Here is a 20,849-nt window from a genome sequence, read left to right on the forward strand (position 1 = left end):
TCCTAATCTATATGTATCCAAAATAAAGAAATGAGAAAAAATAATAATGAGATAGCAATTTTCTAGACTCAGCACATTTTCATTCCTTTCTAGACAATTTACTTACACTGTGGTAACTTGGATTTCTCATATTTCAAATAGTGGTTTAAAAAGTATAATTACATTTGTTGCTTTTGGAAGGTAGCATTATATTCTGAGGATTTTTCCTAAAAGAATTGCAAGACACTTGCAGATATTTTGGGGTTACTGTAGATAATCTTGAAAAGGGTATGTGTAGGCTTTTGATAGATTAGAGGTCTGCAAATCTTCCATAAAGAACCAGTTAGTAAATATTTTTATCTTTTAACCAGAGGGTTTCTGTTGAAACTCCTCAATCCTGCTGTTGTATGAAAACGGCAGAGACAATGCACTGGTGAAGGGATGACCTTTTACTTACCAAAATGGCTACCTGGATTTGGCACAAAGGCCAGATTTTGCTGATCCCAAGGTACAACCCAAAAGTTGAGATGACTGGGTGCTTCATGCAGGTGGAATTGTTTAAGCAGCGAGCCCACATATGAGTACTTTTAATGTGTGAGATGCAGCAAGTCACTCAGTCTGGTCAGAGAATTTTTATATGTGAGAGGAATATGGTGGGAAGGTTAATCTGAGAACAATTTTCACAGGCCTAGACCATCATAGCTAATTTATGCCTTAATAAGTATTTGAAGACTAAAGTAGGCAAGAAATTTAAACCTTATTATATTGGTGGGTTGTTGTATGATTGGAAAAAAGGGTAAGGCGGCAAGGAGACCAGTGTGTTGGCTATGTCTAGATGTAATACACCAAAGGGTTAGAAAGGAGGGGTGAAACCAAGAGATGCTTAAAAAAGGTACTGTTGGAAACTTGGAGATACTTAAAGTAATGGGGATAGAGAAGAGCATTAGACTGCAATTCTATATATTATTGATTTGAATAAAAATTGGCAAGTTAGGGCAGTAAGTTGATTTCTGCCACAAAAATATACTACTGTCATCATATGTAGTAGTTTCTTTAGGAAGCTCTGCAGCAGTGAAGAGAAGATGAAGGCCCAAACTTTTGATTTTTTTGAGGGGTGAGACGACACCATTCTGGTAAATCTGAGAGCCTGTTCTGGGTCTTGTAGTTTACCCTTTGTTTTCACTCCTGAGTCAAAGCATTTCTTTCCAAACTTTGGGGAAAAGAGAAGAATAGGGAGGCAGCACAAATAGGTAACAGTAACAGGTGCCTGGCAAATTGTAAAGTCCTATAAATGATGAATTCATTAAAACGTCTTAGGTTGCTAAAACATCTCAGAATCTATTTTAGTCACAAGCTGTAGTGTAATAAAATTCCTATTAGATAGAAAATAAAATCTACATATTTGTAAATTTTCTCTGAACCTCCAAAACTTTCTACCCTAAAATGAAAGGGGACGTAGTTTTATAAGTAATCATAATCCTGATTTTGTACATTTACTCCTTTGAATAGAATTCTGTAGTCTGTGAATTAACTACTTAAATCAAGAATATTTATTGCACCAAATAATCACTAAATTAGAAAATCTGACTGAGGTTTCTTAGCCAGAGCATAGCAAAGAGCACATTTTATGTATGATGTGTACATTGGGTAATTTCCCCCAATTTCTCTCTTCAGCTTCTGGAGATCAGACTGCTCACATTTGGAGATACGTGGTACAGCTGCCGACACCTCAGCCTGTTGCCGACACTAGTGTAAGCACATTTTACTTACCCATAAAACTCAATATGGTCCTACTCATGTACAATTCTGGGCACTTGCAAATTTTAGAATACATTTATAGTATCTGGTGTGGACTGAATGCTTGTATCTCTCTGCAAATTCATATGTCAAAGCCCTCATCTCCAATGTGGCTGTATTAGCAGCAGTTGGGATCTCTAAGGAGTAGTTAAAGGTTGAATGAAGTCATGAGCATGGAGCCCTAACCTGAGGGCATTAGTGTCTTTCAAAGAAGGTCACCAGAGAGCATGTGTGTGCTTGCATAGTGTGCTCTTACACTGTCCCTTGCTCTGTCATTTTTTTTCCCCTCCATCATTTGAGGACAGAGAAGTCTTCGAAAGCCAGGAAGAAAGCCCTTACTAGAAACCAAATTGGCAGGAACTTTGATCTTAGACTTCTGACTTCCAGAACTGTGTGAAAATAAATTTCTGTTGTTTGTATGTCACACAGCCTTATGGCAATTCATCATAACAGTTGGAATTAACTAAGATTTGGCAACAGAAGTGATATGTTGATGTAAGAAATACCTAAGTGACTAATATCAAAATATTAGTTAATAGGTAGAGGTTGGAGGCATTTTGAGGTACCTGCTAGAAGTCTAGATTGCTGAGAAGGGATTGTTGGCAGAAATAGGGAAGTTAAAGATAATTCCATTGAGGGCTCCGGAAGAAAAGAGGAGAGCTGGAAAGGAAGCTTCTATCCGTTCCTCTTAAAAAAATATGTATATACATCACCATGCACACAATGTTAAAGGCCATTCTGGTGAGATCTCAGGAGGAAATGAGGAACAGGTTATTGGGAGCTAGAGGAAAGATCAGTCTTGTTACAGAGTGCTAAAGAATTTGGCTAAGAGTTTTGTGGAAGGTAGATTTTCCAGTTTGGATATTTAGCTGAAAGGATTTGTATGGAAAGGATGAAAGGTATGACCTGGTTTCTTCTGTGTGCTTAGAGTAAAACATGAGAGGGAGAGAGAAAAATTGAACTATTTTGCAAAAAAAGAACTAAAACTTGAAGATTTAAAATATTCTCAGCCTATCCTTATTACAAAAATCAAGAAAGTTTGTTCTGAAGAGACAATTAAGGGCATGGCTGAACAACTATTTGATAAAGAAGTGATGTAGATATGAACTGCAAATTTAGTTAGCCACCTCAGCAATAGCTAGGAATAGAGAAGAGATTATACTAGTGGAGATACTGCCAGCTGGGAGTAAAGGAAATAGAGAAAATGAGATAAAATCAAATAAGGCTCTCGAACTGTTGAGATTCTACAATCCCCATGAAATAGAGCTGTCTGGCTGTAAACTCCTCCTCATCCTTCAAGACAAGGGAGGAAGGACCTGAAAGTGATTTGGAGATTGATAGGGTCACTACTTTTGTACCACAGGCCCAGTGGACAGGGTTAGTTCCTTCTCAAAGGGTGAGGCTTCTTTGGTTTCTGGGGGCCAGGATGACACTGCCCAGTGCCGTGGGTGGGGCTGCCCAGATGAGGCCCAAGGAGACTGGGGTGATGATGCCATCTTGGTGGTTTTGGAGGACAGACCATTGAGCCAACAAGGATTGTTTGGGGGGTCTTAAGATCCGTGGAAGTTTGCCTTGTTCAGTTCTGGACTTGTTGGGAACCTGTTGTCCCGTCTGTCTGTCCTGTTTCTCCCTTTTGGAATGGGAATGTTTATCCTATGCCTGTCTACCATTTTATTTTGTAAAAATAAAACTTGTTTGGTATAGTTCATAGCTGGAAAGGAATTTTGCCTCCAGAAGAATTTTATCTGCAGTCTTACCCATACCTAATTTAGATGCTACTTCGTTAAGATTTTAGACTTTAAGGCTGGGGATGTGGCTCAAGTGGTAGCGCGCTCGCCTGGCATGCGTGCGGCCCAGGTTCAATCCTCAGCACCACATACAAACAAAGATGTTGTGTCCACCGAAAACTGAAAAATAAATATTAAAAAAATCCTTTCTCTCTCTCTCTTTCTATAAAAAAAAAACAAGACTCTAGACTTTAGTGCTAATGCTGGAATTAATATTAGAGTTAAGATTTGGGGACTTTTGGGATGGAATGGATGTATTTTGCCATGTAAGAATGTCATGAAGTGGGGGCTGGGGTTGTGCTCAGTGGCAGAGCACTTGCCTAGCATGTGTGAGGCACTGGGTTTGATCCTCAGCACCGCATATAAATAAGTAAAAAATAAAGGTCCATCAATAACAAAAAAATATTAAAAAAAAAGAATGTTATGAAATTTGGAGGACCAGGGTAGAATGTTATGGATTGAGATTTGTGTTGCCCCAAAATTCCTGTGTCTTAACCCCCAATGTGGCTGTATTTGGAGGAAGGGCCTTAAATTAGGAAGTAGGTAAGGTTGAATGAGGTTATAAGGCTGGGGCCCTGATCCATTAGGGTTAGTGTCCTGAGAGGAAAAGACAACTAGAGCTTGCTTTTTCTCTCTTTCCTCATTATGTGAGGACTCAGCGAGGAGCAGAATGTGCCAACCAGGAAGAGAAACTGCTCTGGTTGGTACCGTTGTCATGTTCTGCTCTCCAGGACTGTTTAAGAAGATAAACTGTTTGAGCCACTCAGTTTATTTTTGTTATGTTCTGGCATATTTTATTTTGTTATGGCAGTTCAAGCCAAGACAAGACCTAAAAAGAAGTATCTTCATACATGGATATGCTTACTTTAGCCTTACTTTCCACAAATATTAAACATTTATTATTCATTCTTTTAAATTTTATGTTTAGGTTATAATTCTTAGTGTATTATATATGTAAAAATAGACACCTTGTTAATCTTTTGTGGATTTTTATTACCACATCAATTAATGACTTACGTGGCATCATCATTTTTATGTGGGTAAAATTTTAATGTAGGTAACAAAAGGTATTGCACTTTGAGAAGAAATATCCACCTGTCCTTAAATTATTTTTGTACCACTTCATTCTGAGTCAGTAGATATATGATCACATGATGGTTTTAATTATTCTTGGAATGAAAATTATTCTTCCTAGTTTCTATTTCACTGTAAATTTTATCGATGTTGTCATCACAGTGGTTAGTCTCTCTCTTTGCTGCATAAGCAGGTAGAAATGGTGACAGCACATGATTTTATGTAGTCAAGTGCAAGTCTGTGAAGTTTCAGTTTGTGTTGGGCTGTGATTGTTGTGAGGATTGTCAGTAATCTAGTTTTTATATTTCTGTCTTTGAAAATTAATTTACTTTTCTGCTTTGTAAACATTCTAAACATCATTGTAATTGGAGGCAGGTTAAGCAATTAATTCTGGTAATAAATGAGCTTCTTTCAGTTGAAAGGTCTTATCAATTCATTTTTAATTGCGTATGTAGTGGTCCCCCTTAGTCCACAGTTTTGCTATCTGAGGTTTTAGTTACCTGTGGTTAGCTACAATCTGAAAATATTAAATGGAGAAATCCATACATAAATAAACTTTAAATTTTAAATAAAAAATACCATTGTTGTTATTCTATTTTGTTATTAGGTTTTGCTAATTAAACTTTATCAAAGGTATCTATTTAAGTATTTATACAGTTCAGTACAGTCTGTTAAAGAATCTGCAGAACCACTTGGAACATATCACCCTCAGATCGGTGGGACAGTTACATATTTAACAGTTTTTTTCTTCCTTGTGGAATTACCAAACTATCATGTGGCATACTTAAATTATGCATTAGGGGGAAAAATTAAGCACTGTTGAGGGACAAAGGCAAAGAAATGAGGGTGAGGATTAATGTTCAGAAAACTCACAAACTGAATATCATTAGGATTGTTTTCCAAATAAAATTTGAAAAAACACCAATATTGGTAGAGGAAAAATTTTTGTACAGTACTTAAAAAGCATTTAATAGTTTACTAAAATAACTTTGTTTTCTCTTTATTATTTTGCTTGCATTTAACATGAGTGCTTTTTCCCTGGATAACTGCTACCTCCATATTTGGGGCTAATGTTGGAGTGGGAGGAGCTTAGTTTGAATTAAAGATGAGCCTGCGTTACAGATATTTGGATGGCTTCAGTGAGCTCCTGCCTCACCTCCTTGGTAGTAGGCAGTACCTTTCTGTAGTTATTGATGGATGAAGATGCTTCTTAGTTGAAATCAGCTTGTTTTCTTAAACTTTTGCTGGCCAGTCTTGACTCAGATTTGCTTAGCAATTCTAAACCTAGATTTTAAGACAGACTCTAATCTGTTAAAATCTTTGTCTTGAATCAGTACGGTTTTCCTACAGATGTTATCTTTAAAATTTGCATCAGTGAGTTTTATTTGTGAGTTATCCACAGTGTTGATTTATTTAAGAAATATTTGGATATGTAGAATAAAGAGATTTTAGATTACCAAGTAAATAGGTGTTACACATTTGTTTTGTGACATTCAGTCATTAAGTAGTAGGGTTAATTTTTTCTAACTCAAGGTGGGAATTGAAAGGAGTTAACTAAGTGGCTTTGAGTGTGGTTGGAAAGGCTGGCAAAGGGCCATCAAAACAGAAGGGATTTTGAAAGGACTTCACCTTGAAGGCAAGGGGAAGGCACTGAGGTGACAGCATGTGCATTCTAGAAAGATCATTCCTTATGGACTACCAAAAGGAAGTGTCATGGGCAGCCACACCTCAGGCAGAGAAACTAGGAAAGCCACAACCATAGTGATCAGGCTGTGTTAAAACACAGATTCAGTGACTCTTTGATTTTGAGGACTCAGTAGATACTTTATCAGTATTACATTGGCAATTTCTGGACATTTTGTTAAAATATTGCTGTCAGTAAAACCATTGAACACATTAATTAGCTCTAAGATGGTAAAAAAACCACACATATATATGTATATATGTATGTAATTTCTACTCTTTCTAGCCCCTGCCCTTTGTCAAAAGAAGGTTAAAAGAGCTTATAATTATTCTTAATACTGTACAGTACCTTTTTAGTATCTTGTGTAGTGGAACAATTACTTGTGTAAGGTGTTAACTTTGTTTCACCTTTTAAATCAGGGATCCTGACAACCAGGAATTCCAGGGCTCCCTTCCAAGCTCCCACATGTCCACTCTGCATGTTCAGTCCTCAGTTGAACTTTCAAGTGCCTCACACTAAATGTGACCCAAACCTCTAACACATGATCTTGCTCCCAAACCCCCTCAGATGTTTCCTGTGTGAGGAAGTAGTTCTATTGTATACCTACTTGTTTATTTCCTTCCATCAAAAAATACTTACTGAGTAGCCTCTTGGGTTCACTGTTCTAGGTCAGGGTTCTAGCGGTTAACAAAACTCAAGAAAATTTGGAATTCTATTAGACTCCTCTTATCCTCACCCTCCTTCACTTCTAAACAGTCCACAGTTCTTAAAGCCACATTTCTCTGTTCCTGGGATACTGCTTCTGTAGAAGTGTCCACTAGCACCTGCTATCTCCCCAACCAGGGACAATGCAGGTGCAGATGAATAGGACTGCTCAGGAGCAGCTGTGGGAGTTGGGAAGCCTTACAGCCTAGAGGCCATTGCCTTCTGAATGGTTCCACAGGCAGCAAGAGTCAGCCAGACACCAGACTCAGAGCTGGATGTTCCCAGTAGGAATTTAAGATGATGTGGATTTCCTCCTCCCCGCTTGGGTGCAGCTTATCTACCTGGTGTCATTTTTAACTTAAGCAGCATGCCCCAGGAGTGAGGCACTCATATCCTGCTGAAGGAAAAAGGTTTTGTCAGCCCTTTACTCTTCCAGTTTTACAAGCCCTTATCTTTTCCAGCCTGATCACTGTGGTTGTGGCTTTCCTAGTTTCTCTGCCTGAGGTGTGGCTACCCATGACACTTCCTTTTGGTAGTCCATAAGGAATGATCTTTCTAGAATGCACATGTTGCCACCTCAGTGCCTTCCCCTTGCCTTCAAGGTGAAGTCCTTTCAAAATCCCTTCTGTTTTGATGGCCCTTTGCCAGCCTTTCCAACCTTTCATTCTATCACTCCTTCCCTCTGCACCCTCAACTGAACTTAGCAGCTCTCGCAGCCCTGCACTTAACACATTCTCTCTTTTGCCTCCTTTTAACCTACATGAACTCCTCATCCTGCACATATTGCTCAGAAGTGGCTTCCTTAAAGGGTTAGACCACTCTTGTGCATTCTCAACACATCTTTCTCTTTTTCTTTATGGCGTTTAGAGTAATCTAAAATGGGTAATGTGTTGTATGATCATTTATGCTGAATTCTCTCACAAGATTATGAATCCTCTCTTCCTGGAGAAATCCCACCTCTGGCTAAATCTACTTTTTTTTGGTCTCTTTCCTGACTTGAGCAGTGAGCACCCTGTGGACAATCTGGATTGATTTTGTGGCCCTGCACTGCTACCATTCCTTTTCCCAGCCCCCCACTCTGCAACTGAAACTTTTGCCTCTTGGTTCTCTGAGAAGATGGAACCAGTTGGAAAGAACTTCTGTACCCACCTCCCCCTGCTCATGTGTCATGGCACCAGCTGTCCTGCAGTCAGGGGTCATGACCTTGCCTCCATCATTAGGGTCCTCTTCCTTTTCCTCTTCTTGCTTGGATGTTGCTCCAGCAATGATTCCCTCTGCCCTGTGTCATCAGAAGTTTCTTTCTTGGGTCCTTCTCAGTAGCACATCTGTCCCACAGCCTACCCAGAACCACCACTCCATTAGCCTTCTTATGCTGACCTCAGAAGTGTTACCTGTGCTCCTTTTCCTCCTGAGGCACTGTTCTCTTGGGCCAGCTTTGTGCCCCTGTCACTTAGTTGAGCCTTGTCTTTGACATCCCTCCCTGTTGTCCACCCAGTGGACGTTTATAGGTTTCTTCTTTGCCTCCTTCATTTTATTTCTTATCTGTGATCCTCTCTCCACTTCATACTTTATTTCTCCCATTTTTTCCCTTCCTTTTGAGCCTTCCTGTCTGGCTGTCTTCCTCTCCACACCTCTGTTTTCATTTTAGATGCTCTGCCTGCTCACCTTTGTGTAGGGGTCTCCTCTCTCCTAACACTCCATGGCTCACCTGCTGTCCTCCCACACTAGTGCCAGATGATCTCATTTAGCACCCATGGCTTTACCAACTATTTGTTGCTGCTGATCCCAACAGTGTGTACTGTATGTGGTTCTCTTTTTAAATCCAGAATTCTGTAGTCATCTGACTCTTCACTCCATCTCTCCTTGGATGTCCCATAGCACTGCAAACCTACTGAAATTGGGTTCTGGATGTTGTCCCCAGTCTGTTCCTTTTGTTGTACTACCCATCTCAGAAATGTCACCATCTACCCAGTGGTTTGGATAATACACCTTTTTTTTCCTCCTTCTTGGGACTTGGGATTGGACTCAGGGTTCTTCACCAGTGAGCTATATCTCAAACTTTTTCACTTTTTATTTTGAGGCAGGGTCTTAGTAAGCTGCTGTGGGCCTCACTAAGTTGCTGAGGCTGGCCTCGAACTTGGATCCTCCTCCTGCCTTAGCTCCTGAGTCACTGAGATTACAGGCGTGCACTATGGCACCCAGCTGGGTTGAACACTTTTAAATTGTCTGCAAACTCTTGTGTTTTCTTATAGTCCATGTAAATATCAATCTGTCAGCAAATCCTGAAGCTCTCCCCAGAGGATATTTGTCTCATCTCTGTCACCACTGTTCTAGCCCAGGCTGCCTTCTCTTACCTGCACCTTTGTACTCTTTGAATTTTTCTCTGTTGTTTCCAGGGCGGCCATAACCAAGTACTACAGGCTGTGCAGATTCAACAACAAATTTGTGTCATCACAGTCCTGGAGCCTGCACGTTCAAGGTCTTCCTTGGCCTCTCTCCTTGGCTTTCAGAGAGCGGCTTTCTCACTGTGTGCTTCATGGTTATTCCTGTGTGTCTGTGCTCTCCTCTCCTCTTAACGATGCCAGTCTTGGTGGATAAGAGCTCACCGTGATGGTCTCCTTTACCGTCAGTACTTGCTCAAAGGCACTCTTTTCTAAATACGGTCACATTCTGAGGTCCTGGGGGTCAAGAATCAGCCCACCACAGCTGCCTACCCTCTTCTTACTTTCCCCTTGTTCACACAGCATAGATCAGATTCTGTCTCATTTCTGCTTAAAACTGTGATGATTTTCCATATTACATGGAATAAAACCAAAGTCTTTTCATGGTCTTACACCAGGTTTTACACCACTTTACCTATGTCTGCCTACTCCCCCGCCCCCCATATTGACACCCTCATTTTTTTTTGTAGCACAGACAGGACTTTACACTGTTTGCTCTGCAGTTCCTTTCAGTATTGGTATGGCTTACTCCCTTTCTTCCTTCACAGTCTGACTCAAGTGTTACCTTGTCAGAATCTTTTGTCAATAATTCTGAGTGAATTAGCAGCCCTTGACTGTCTACCCCTTGTCTTATTTTTCTTCACAGCATATATCACTACTTGACTGTGTATATGTACATAACAAATATTCTCATACTAGTACACATACATATGACATATTCCCTTGCATGTTTATGCACATGTGACATATATTCTTATACTAGTGTGCGTATATACATGTGACATTCAATTGTTTTGCTTTGAGTGTGAACTTTATTTTTTCTTTTTTGTCGGTGCATTATAGTTGTACACAATGGTGGCATTTGTTGTTACATACCAGTACATGCACACAATATAGTAATATTATTTGCCAGTATCTCTACCCTGTGCTTCTCCCCTCTATCCCTTCTTCCCACCCCTTGTCTCCTTTCTCTATTCTCCCTTTGCTTTTCATGTGACACCCCAGCCTTTTCTTTCCCTTTTTCCTCTATAGCTTCCACGTATGGGAAAAAACACACAACCCTTGATGTTCTGACTTTAACTTATTTCACTTTACATGATGGTCTTAAGTTCCATCCATTTTCCTGCAAATGACATAATTTTATTTTTCTTTGTGGCTGAATAAAACTTCATTTGTGTGTGTGTGTTCTTGAGCACTAATTATGTATTAGCATTAATTATGTATGTACACACACACACACACACACACACTCACACACACACACACACACACACACCTTTTCTTTATCCGCTCATCTGTTGATGGACACCTAGGGTGGTTCCATAGTTTGGCTATTGTGAATTGTGGTGCTATAAACATGGGTAAGTATGTATCACTATAGTATGATGACTTTAATTCTTTAGGATAAATAAATACTGAGGAGTTGGTATAGCTGGGTCATATGGTGGTTCTATGACTAGTCTTTTGAGGAACTCCCCTACTGATTTCCACTGTGGTTGTACTAATTTACAGCCCCACCAACAGTATAAAAGTGTTCCTTTTTCTCCATTTCCTCTCCAGCATTTATTATTTTTGTATTCTTGATGGCTGCCATATGACTAGAGTGAGGTGAAATTTCAGTGTAGTTTTGATTTGCATTTCCCTAATTGTTAATGATGTTGAACTTTTTTTCATATACTTATTGGCCATTTGTGTTTTTTCTTTTGTGAAGTGTCTGTTCAATTTACTTGCCCATTTATTAATTGTTATTTGTTCTTTTTGGTGTTTTTTGAGTTCTTTATACATTCTAAGTATTAATCCCCTGTCAGAAGATAAGATTTTCTTTCATTCTGTAAAATGTAGGTTCTCTCTTCACATTCTTGTTCCCTCTGCTGTGTAGAAGAAGGTTTTTTGTGTTTTTAATTTGATCCTATCCTACTTATTAACTCTTGTCATTATTTCCTAAGCTTTAGGGGCACTCTTGAGATAGTTGTTGCCTGTGCCTATATGCTGGAATGTTGGCCCTACATCATATTACTATGTGTGTGTGTGTGTGTGTGTGTGTGTGTTTGTGCATGTGTTTCTTCCTTGTCAGAATAGAAGTTCTGTGAGGGCAAGGGCTTTGACAGTCTTGTTTATTCTTACCACATAGAATGAACGTAGTCTTACATAGGACAGATGGTATTTGTCCCCTTTTCTGCCATGTAAACAGTGCCCGGTCTGTTTGTAAGCAGCTGATGAATATTTGCTGAATGAATAAGCATTTTCTTTAAGCTTAGACTGACTGTTTTATCTCTAGCATTTGACAAATTCTTCACTGATACCGTTGGAAAATCAAGTGAATTCCCATATTAGTATACAGTAGAATTCTCTAATTATTTTAGAATTATAAGCTTGTATTAACTCCTGAGAACTGAAATGCATTTTTGATGTTAGTGATGTTTAATTGTATTTGTTTAGTTTTATATTACATTTCTACTAATAAGTGACAAAAAGTTAAAATGTCAAAAATCATTTATTTGTCATTTTCTTGGTCAGTAGAAATGGATTATATTTCATTTGATGTCATAGTGGTCTGTAGTGTTTTTTTTTAATATTTGGCTTTTAGTTTCAGCCAGTCATAAAACTGATAAATATTCATTGAGCACTAATTATGTATTAGATACTATGTTTGTATTGGTCATAATGACGAATAAGACCTAGGATAGATGAGACCAATCTGATGGTGTAACTGTGACAGAAAAAACTCAAGAATCCCAGGAAATCTTTCTTTTGTGATTTTTACCTTTAGCAACAAATATCTGGAGAAGACGAAATAGAGTGCTCTGATAAAGATGAGCCTGATATCGATGGAGACGTGTCTAGTGACTGCCCTACTATTCGGGTTCCGCTGACATCTCTTAAAAGCCACCAGGGGGTGGTCATAGCTGCTGACTGGCTAGTTGGAGGGAAGCAGGCAGTGACAGCCTCGTGGGACAGAACAGCAAACCTGTACGATGTTGAGACGTCCGAACTTGTTCATTCTCTGACAGGTACCTTAATAGAACATGTTAACTTGCTAGTTGGTTCTTTCAGTTTTTGTTTGCATATTTATGTTTGTTGTACAAATGACTTTTTGGCCAGAATTGTTTTTAATCTTCTTGGCTCTTCCATTGTAAATTTTGGAGATCATTTCTAATTAAATTTATTGATAGCTAAATTTATTTTATTTTTAGGATATTAATTGTAGAATAGAGTTTCTCAATGTTTGAAGTTGTATTGGTTTTCTATTTCTCTGTGATAATTTCTATTTCTATAGACATAGTGGCTTAAACAATAGGAATCCACTCTCATGGCTTCCTGGTGTGTGTTTCTGGGTGGATTGTTTCTGCTCCTCTGCTCAGGGACTTGCAGACCAAAGTGAGGGTGTTGTAGGGGCAGGACCTCACTGGGGCATGTGATCCTCTTCTGAGGCCCCCATTATTTTGCTGTCAGCTGGAGACTGCTTTGAGCAGCTGGAGGCTGCTCTGGGTTTCTCTGAAGGCCTTGCCTCACCGTTGTAGTTTGCTTTCTTCCAGGCCACTAGGAGCGCTGAATTCTCCCACCTCTGGAAGGGCCTGGTTAGATGAGGCCACCCAGGACAAGCTTTCTTTTGATTAACTCAAAGTCAACCCCTTTAGGGACCTTAATTACATCTGGAAGTTTTGTTTATCTATAATGTATCTTAATTACCAGGAGATACTTCATTTAAAGATTTTGCCCAAATGCAAGGTAAGGGCATTGTTACAGTACATGCCTTTTACTGAGGGACAGAGTATTAGGCCAGTAGAAATTATTCTAGAAGTGAAGGATTAAGATTTAAGCTTTTGTACTCAGCCAGTTAGTGATTTGTCTGACTTCTTGTTAGGATCAGAAAATGGGTTGTATGTACATCTAGTTCCCTGCTCCTTTAAAGTGGCTGCCTGAATTGAACCCAGCTTCTTTGAGAAAGCTGGTCCCACCCTGACTGCACACATTACTAAGTGATTCCTTTAGGTTTTCTTTTCCATTGTCTGTTAGCAGTGGTGTTTATAAAGAGGTATTTTTAAGTTTTTGTATTTTCAAAAAGTTTCACTCTAATCTGCAGGTGGATGATCTCGCGCTTTTGTCATCTTTGATTGTAGGGCATGACCAGGAGTTAACTCACTGTTGTACACACCCCACTCAGCGTCTAGTGGTGACCTCCTCCCGTGACACGACCTTCCGTCTCTGGGATTTCAGGGACCCTTCCATTCACTCTGTGAATGTTTTCCAAGGACACACGGAGTGAGTTCAGAGATCTTAACTATTTATGAAAAAAGATTTATGAGTTACCATTAAAACTTAATTCTAATGTTATTTTTCAGTAATTGTACCTCTTTCAAATGACTGTGCTTTTCCTAAATATTTAGCTGCATTTTCAAAGAATTTTTAGGGGATTAAGAGAAAACTTTAATGTTCTGTCAAGAAATAAGATGGGAATGGAATGGGGTGGTGAGGAGACAGAGGGAAAAGGAAGAACCAGCAAGCACTCTAGGCTTGGTGCATGGGTAATGGGAAGGACGGTCATATCCTCCATTGAGAGGGTCTGACTGCAGCTCTTACTGGACCCTCCCAGGTTGTCTTAGTGCAGCTTTCCTTAGTCTAGTCTGGTTCTGTTATTACTTGTGTTTTCAGGTTTGTTCTGGTAAAAGATAGATTCTCTCTCATACGCACACACACACACACACACACACACACACAAACTAGCATATGCCTCTCTCTAATTGGATTTCTCTCAGACATCTTGAGCATGAGGATGTCTTAACTCTTTCTTTCCACAAACCCATTCTTCCAGTTTGATCCTTCTCAGTAAGCAAGGAGACCATCTGTCCAGTTCCTTGTGACACAAATCTTGAAATATTTCTTGATGATTCTCTTTTAAAAATCTCTCTTTCGCCATTCTTCCATGTTACCCCGCTCCTGGTCCATTAGTAAGAACCCTTTCCATTGAGAAAGGGGAGGAAATGTGGAATGAATGTAACAAAATCATGCTATGTGCATGTATAAATATACCATAGTGAATTTCACCTGTGTGTGTGTGTGTGTGTGTGTGTGTGTGTGTGTGTAGAAAGCACCAATCAAAAATAAATGAGTGAAAGGAAGGTCAGTAGAAGGAGTGGGAGCTGGGGAATGAAATCAAATTCCATGTTTGTATGATTTTGTCAAAATGAACCTATTTACATATAACTAAACTGCTCTGATTAAAAAAAATAAAATAAAAGAGTCCTGTCCAGGCACACTTCCCCAGTATTCCTCTCCACTGCTCCCCCTTGTACAACTGCCCCCCTTTACAATGTCACTGTCTCCAACGTGGATGACAGTGCTTGTTCTGTTTGATACTCTGCCATTTTTTAAATGAATGAATACTTGTTCATTTGGCTACTGAAAAATAAGAAAAATCTGTTTTATATATTTAGTGTTAAATATTAAGTTGTAGTTTCTTGTTTAAAATGATAATAAAATATTTGAAAGGAAAATAGGATGAAGTTTTTTAAGAAGCTTGAGATAGAAAACAAGGAGGTGTAGGAATTGTTTATAATTGTGTTCTGTATTGTAAAAGTATATTGAGGTCTTTTCATATGACTTGGTCTGTTCCAGGAGCTGCTTTTGTTTTGAATTATTTAATCCTAATGTGAGATGGGTTTTTAATCTAGTACCTCAGGTAACGGTAGCCAATAGAAATTATCTTCCCGTTCTCAGTGACTGACACAACATAGTGTTGTCACTTTATCACATTGCAGAGTAAACTTAGCCCAGCCTGACGCCCCCGAGAGCTCCAATGTGTGACTCCATCTCATGTGGACCTCAGTCCTATCTGCCATACTCAGGGTTGGGGATGAGGCCACAGCAACTGCTTCCAAGCCAAATGAGCCTGGATGTGACGTGCAGTACATACAGAAGGGATCCACGTGCAAAGGTTGCACCTGGCAGTCCTGCACACTCGTGTGGGGGTGGGAGTGGGGGCCCTTCCTGCCGTAGTGCTATTCTTCCCTGGAGCATACAATGAAGGCAAACCAAGGTTCAGAGGACAGGAGTGAGGATTCCTACCCACTCTTAACTCGAGAGCCTGCAGATTCTTTCTAACCTTTTTATTTTTAAAAGTCTTAAGCCTACACTAAAGTTGAAAGAATAAGAAGTAAATGCCTATTAACCCTTCCCCTGAATTCTCCTGGTCACCTATTTGTGTGTGTGTGTGTGTGTGTGTGTGTGTGTGTGTGTATTTATTTATTTATTTTTTTGTACCGGGGATTGAACCTGGGGTACTTAACCACTTAGCCACATCCCCAGCCCTTTTTTCTATTTTAGTTAGAGACAGGGCCTCACTAAGTTGCTCATGGTTTTGCTTAGTTGCTGAGGCTGGCTTTGAACTTGCAGTCCACCTGTGTTAGCTTCCTGAGTCACTGGGATCACAGGCATACGCCACTGTACCAGCCACCTATTGTTTTTATTCCAATTTTTTTTCCTTTCTATCTTGTGCACACATGCACAAACTATATATTTATAAAATACACTTATTTTCTTTGGCTGAGCCCTCCAAGCATGTTTCTTTTTAAGAATTAAGATGTTGTCCTATGCAGAACATTATCAATTTAAGAAAATTAATTGAAATTCTCTGACACCATCTAATGTCTGGATTATTTTCATATTGATCCAGCTTTTCCCTTAGTTTTTCTTTGATACTTTTTTTTAGATGTAGGATTTAATAAGGATTCACTCACTGCAGTTAGATATAATGTTCTTTGGCCACTTATTCTATGGCAGTTGTCCACACAAATTTTTTGTTATATCTTATGACTTTTTAATTATTTTTGTGAAGAATATAAGGCAATCATCTCTCCTCAACCTTCTCTGCCTTTTGGTATGAGGGATTGAATCCAGGGGTACTTAACCACTTAGTTACATCCTCATCCCTTTTCATTTTTTATTTTGAGACAGGATCTTGTACAAATTGTATGCATTCTGGTCACTTCTGGCCAATGGTCACTCTGCTACCTTGTTGCAGGTGGTGGTGGTGGTACGCAGTGTCAAATCAACACACGGATACCCAGAGCTTAGTGAGAAAGTTGGCTGATGAGAAACTGCAGTCCACTTTCAGCAAGCTCGTTTATTTTTGGAATGCATACAGCTGTTATAGGGTTCAGGTAGGGCGTGCCTGCCAATCACACATAAACATTTTAACACCTATAAGCCAATCATCTTATGCCTAATGTAACTGCACTATGATGAAGCACTAAATATTGCTGTCGTGGTGGAAGGCAGTCTGGAAGGGTCTTTGTCCCTAAAGAGAGGGGGGCCTTATGAGTTGGGGGTTTCATGCCCTGAAGCACCTGACTTTCAGACTCCTGACCTGGTAGTCTGGTAGCTTGGCAACACTAACCACAAGTACTGAGGATGTGGTTTTACTAGAGCAGAGCATTCCACCCTGCAGGTGTTCCTGTCAGGCCTGTACAAGTGTAGGTTTTCCTAGCACTCTGAGCTTCTCGTAGCTACTAGCTGTGAACCAAAAGTTATTCCAACAGGGTCTTGCTAAATTGCTGAGGCTAACCTTGAACTTGTGATTCTCCTACCTCAGCCTCCCAAATTGCTGGGATTATAGGTATGTGCCAAAGGGCCCATTGCAATCAACACTCTTGTACAATGCCCCTCGTTCTGCATTTTTCTCTTAATTTCCTTTTTTGCCCAAAGTGCCTCTCAGCCCTAGTCATGTACTCTTTGTGTCCCATCAGAACAGGTGTCCTGCTCTTAGGTGCTGAGTTGGATCCTTTGTTTAAGATGGTGTCTGATACAGTTCTCCATTGGAAGGCATGTTTTCCTGTTTGAAGTTAGTGAAGTTACACTTTTGAGATAGGAAAATATCTTATTTCCAGCAGCCTTTTTTCCTACTGGGTCTAAAACTCGTGATGATCTTTGCCTCTCTGTACAGGGAGTATTGCAGAAAGGTGATGTCTCAAATTCTGCCCTTCTTCATGCACTCATTTATTCACATTTTATTTTTTGAGTGTTAACTTAGATTGTGGTCTCCCCCTCCCCCCGCATTTCGATAGCCATAATGCTTTATTGTCATTTTATTCTTGGCTCTTAGTGTACTCGTTTATGGGTGTCGATCTTTCATGTGACTCTCTGGTCTCTGAGCATTGTTGTCTTAGTACATTGAGATGCCCTGACTAAAAAGTGCCAACAGTTGTTCTCTGAATTGATTCTGCTAAACTGTACTCTAGACCAAGCAGAATTTTTCAGCATTTGAGAGTTGAGGAACAAAGAGAGTTTTATGTGTAAAGAACAAGGTAATTGTACTCCTCCTGTGATGGAACAGATGTGAGCATAGGGGACCAGCCATGTGCCTCTACTGTGCTTGCTACCTGCAAAAACAGGGGACTCAAGGAAGACTGGAGCACTGTGACCAGAGAGAGGTGCAGAAAGGCCAGGGTTTGATAAGTCCTTGTTGTACCTGGCCAGGTGCGTTGAAAACATCTCACAGATTGCTTTGGTGACCCTCTAAGGCCTGGCTAGCATCGTCTTTGCTCTAAGGAGAGAAACTGAGGCATAAGGCAGTCAGGTGATCTGCCTAGGGTTGCCAGAATCTTCAGTGGAGTTTGACTCCAGGGGAGTGATTCTGAAATAGAATCACTTTGCATCCTTCACATTTCCTCATGATGTTATTTAAAGGCCTGTTTCACCACAATCTGTGTTCAGTACTTTATTTGATTGAAAATTTTACTTTTGTGCAAAAAGAGATGAGAATATATTTGTATTACTGGGAACTAATGGAAGTGCATGTTTTAGCTTTTATGGGTATTTAACAATAGGTTGTTTCTCATTTGTGTCCTGATTCTGAAATATAGGGAATATTTCTGTGATATTTAAATATTAATTGTGCTATATTTTTACAGTTGATTGATAAATAATGCATTTTTCTTCAGAGAGATATAGGTAATGTAACTGAAGGAGTTATAAATACGATATCTAGGGTTTTTTTTTTCTTTAATGTAATCAGTAGGCTTAGAGTTAACATGGTATGTAATTCATGTGAACCCTGAATCTAACCCTTGGTTAGATTCAGTTTAGCCCTGAGGATAAGTGAAAATTTTAATGAAAACAGAATATAGGTATAAATGTTACTCTATATTTTATAGATTATTTGCATTTGTTCTTATTTAAACATGAACTAGCATGTCTTATTTATGTATAGATCCAAAAACACGTTTCAGAAAGGTTTTTCTTTGGTACTAATTTCCCTTCTGTGTCAGAATAAGGGAAGTTTTAATTTTTTAGGTCTTTCTGAATTGGCAGTACGTGAGAGGAGTTAGGAGGCTCAGTTTTCTCTTCTGTCTCCAGGGTCTGGGTGTACTTGGTCTGATGTGCCTTCTAGCCTTCCTCATGCAGGCTTAGGACTTGGTCAGCAGATGGAGCTGTAGACATCTTTACTGAATACAATATATCGGCAGCAAGCCTCTAGAAATACCTCAAATTTAGAAAGACAGAAACTGATGCATTTCACAAGGTTTATCTGAGGAATCTTCTTAGAAACTTTTGATTTTTGTCTCTGTTATGAATTCTGTAGGTTTAAGCCTGTAGGACAAAGCCTATAGAATACATTATCTAAAAATGTTTACAGATGTGTATCCATGCCAGGGCATGCTTTTATTAAACATAAACACGAGGATTTAATTCCTCATTAAAAGCAGAAGAATAGTCAATAATGTCTGCAGTGTGTCTTCTGTTTTATGGCTTACCTATAAAGTTCTAATTGTACTTATGAAAACAAGTCCTGGATTTCCTGCCTTTTCCCAGTATCCTAAATATTCTGACAGGTCCTCTGTTTTGAGGGTCTTTTACAGTGGTCCACAGCATCCTTGTAGAGAGCCGTGAGTCCCGGTTGTGTTCATGTTTTATCACCCACCCCCCAGCCTGAGGGTAGTAGCCCTCCTGCCTGCATGTCTAGCATCTAGCATAGTGTTTGTCTCCTTAATGAGTAAGTGGAAATTTTTTCCTAGAAGTTCATTATTAGACCTACAGCATTGCCTTCTGGTATATGTAACTCTTTGGCTTTCTAAGTGATTTTCTTGAGTCCTTTAACTTAGTTCTTGTCCTGAATAACTTAAAACTCAGACCTACAGTAAGAAGTGTGCTCTCCTTGTTGGTATAGCCCTGCAGAGTGGTATTTAAAGTGTATTTTAGTGAATCATTGCCTAAAAAGAGGTAGTATTTCTTAAATGTAAGTGGCTACAAAAGTCTTTTTTATTTAATTCACATTAACATGATGTGGAGTTCTCATTTGAAAATTTTATCTTAGGGGAACTCAGTGTAAATTTTCTAGCAAAATATATTAGAATCTAATGTCTTTTATTATGTGAATAATTGAATTAACTGTCCAGTTAATTTGAATTTCTGTACATTGGATTTTCTTAAGATAAAACGTAACTGAATAGGCTTCAGGATGATTAGCTCAGTTTTGTAATCTAATTTCTCTAGAAACTATGAGAAAGATTTTTCCCCTTTTCATTTTCTCTGTTATCCCTATACTTTTACATGGTTTCTCTGCCTTTTTGAAAAAACTAGAGCTTGAGATGCAGTGTTTCAGTGTAAGATAAAAAACTATAGCCAAATGGGTCCCCTGAAATTTGTACTGCCATTATCTTTGCTGGAAGAGATAGGGCTCCTTGATGTACGCTCTGTTTAAAGCTTTTATCATAAATTTTTAGAGAGGACTAAAGCTTTTTTCTTTTTTGATGTATTTCATTTATTTTCACTCTGTTCATGACATCTCTTCATTTAATAGGAATTCTGCCATAATAGTGTTTACTTGGTCTAGCTACTTGTGTAGCTTTTATTATTTGACTAGGTGTTATTAGCCCAGTGTGTACCAGTTTATATAACATTGTCTTATAGCAGAAATGCAAAATTGTAGTGTGTATTATTCTTACAAATAATAGAAATGTTTCAGAATTTTAGAATATCTCAGGAATTTCACCGATTGACAGTTTATCCCTCAAATATTTCTATCTTAATCATCAAGAGCTCAAACTTACAATTCAGTGCTTTTTACCTGAATTGAGCTAGGTCCTTATATGTTGATGTGTTTTCTCACTGACAGTGTAATTCAGTAAGCTCAGCTGCTGCTCCACATGCCAGCTCTTTCTCCTCTCCTGTGTCTTGCACACTTGGACTAAGTTGGACTCCACACACAGATCTTGCAGTGTGTCTCTCACTGTGTGGATTATGGATAATACACATGTTTGCAAGAGTCTCTTAGCATTAAAAAAAATTTATTTTTAGGTTAAATTCCCTAGCTGTCCTTTGAAAGGAATATGAGAGATGCCCATCTGGATTGTTCCTAACAGAAGGATCCTACTTTCATATCTC

At 39.1% G+C, this 20,849-nt stretch overlaps 1 protein-coding gene across 2 annotated transcripts in view; it reads left to right on the plus strand.

The window, feature by feature from the left end:
* Positions 1 to 20,849, plus strand: part of Wdr37 (WD repeat domain 37) — a 71,497-nt gene that overhangs the window by 32,860 nt on the left and 17,788 nt on the right. For both annotated transcript variants that reach the window (XM_076831798.1, XM_076831797.1), the window contains 3 exons: positions 1,654 to 1,730; positions 12,238 to 12,478; positions 13,589 to 13,730. In XM_076831798.1, the coding sequence (XP_076687913.1) occupies positions 1,654 to 1,730; positions 12,238 to 12,478; positions 13,589 to 13,730 (460 nt within the window). The remainder of the gene's footprint in view (positions 1 to 1,653; positions 1,731 to 12,237; positions 12,479 to 13,588; positions 13,731 to 20,849) is intronic.

Source organism: Callospermophilus lateralis, chromosome 13 (assembly GCF_048772815.1).
Source record: "Callospermophilus lateralis isolate mCalLat2 chromosome 13, mCalLat2.hap1, whole genome shotgun sequence".
In the NCBI taxonomy this organism is placed as follows: Eukaryota; Metazoa; Chordata; class Mammalia; order Rodentia; family Sciuridae; genus Callospermophilus; species Callospermophilus lateralis.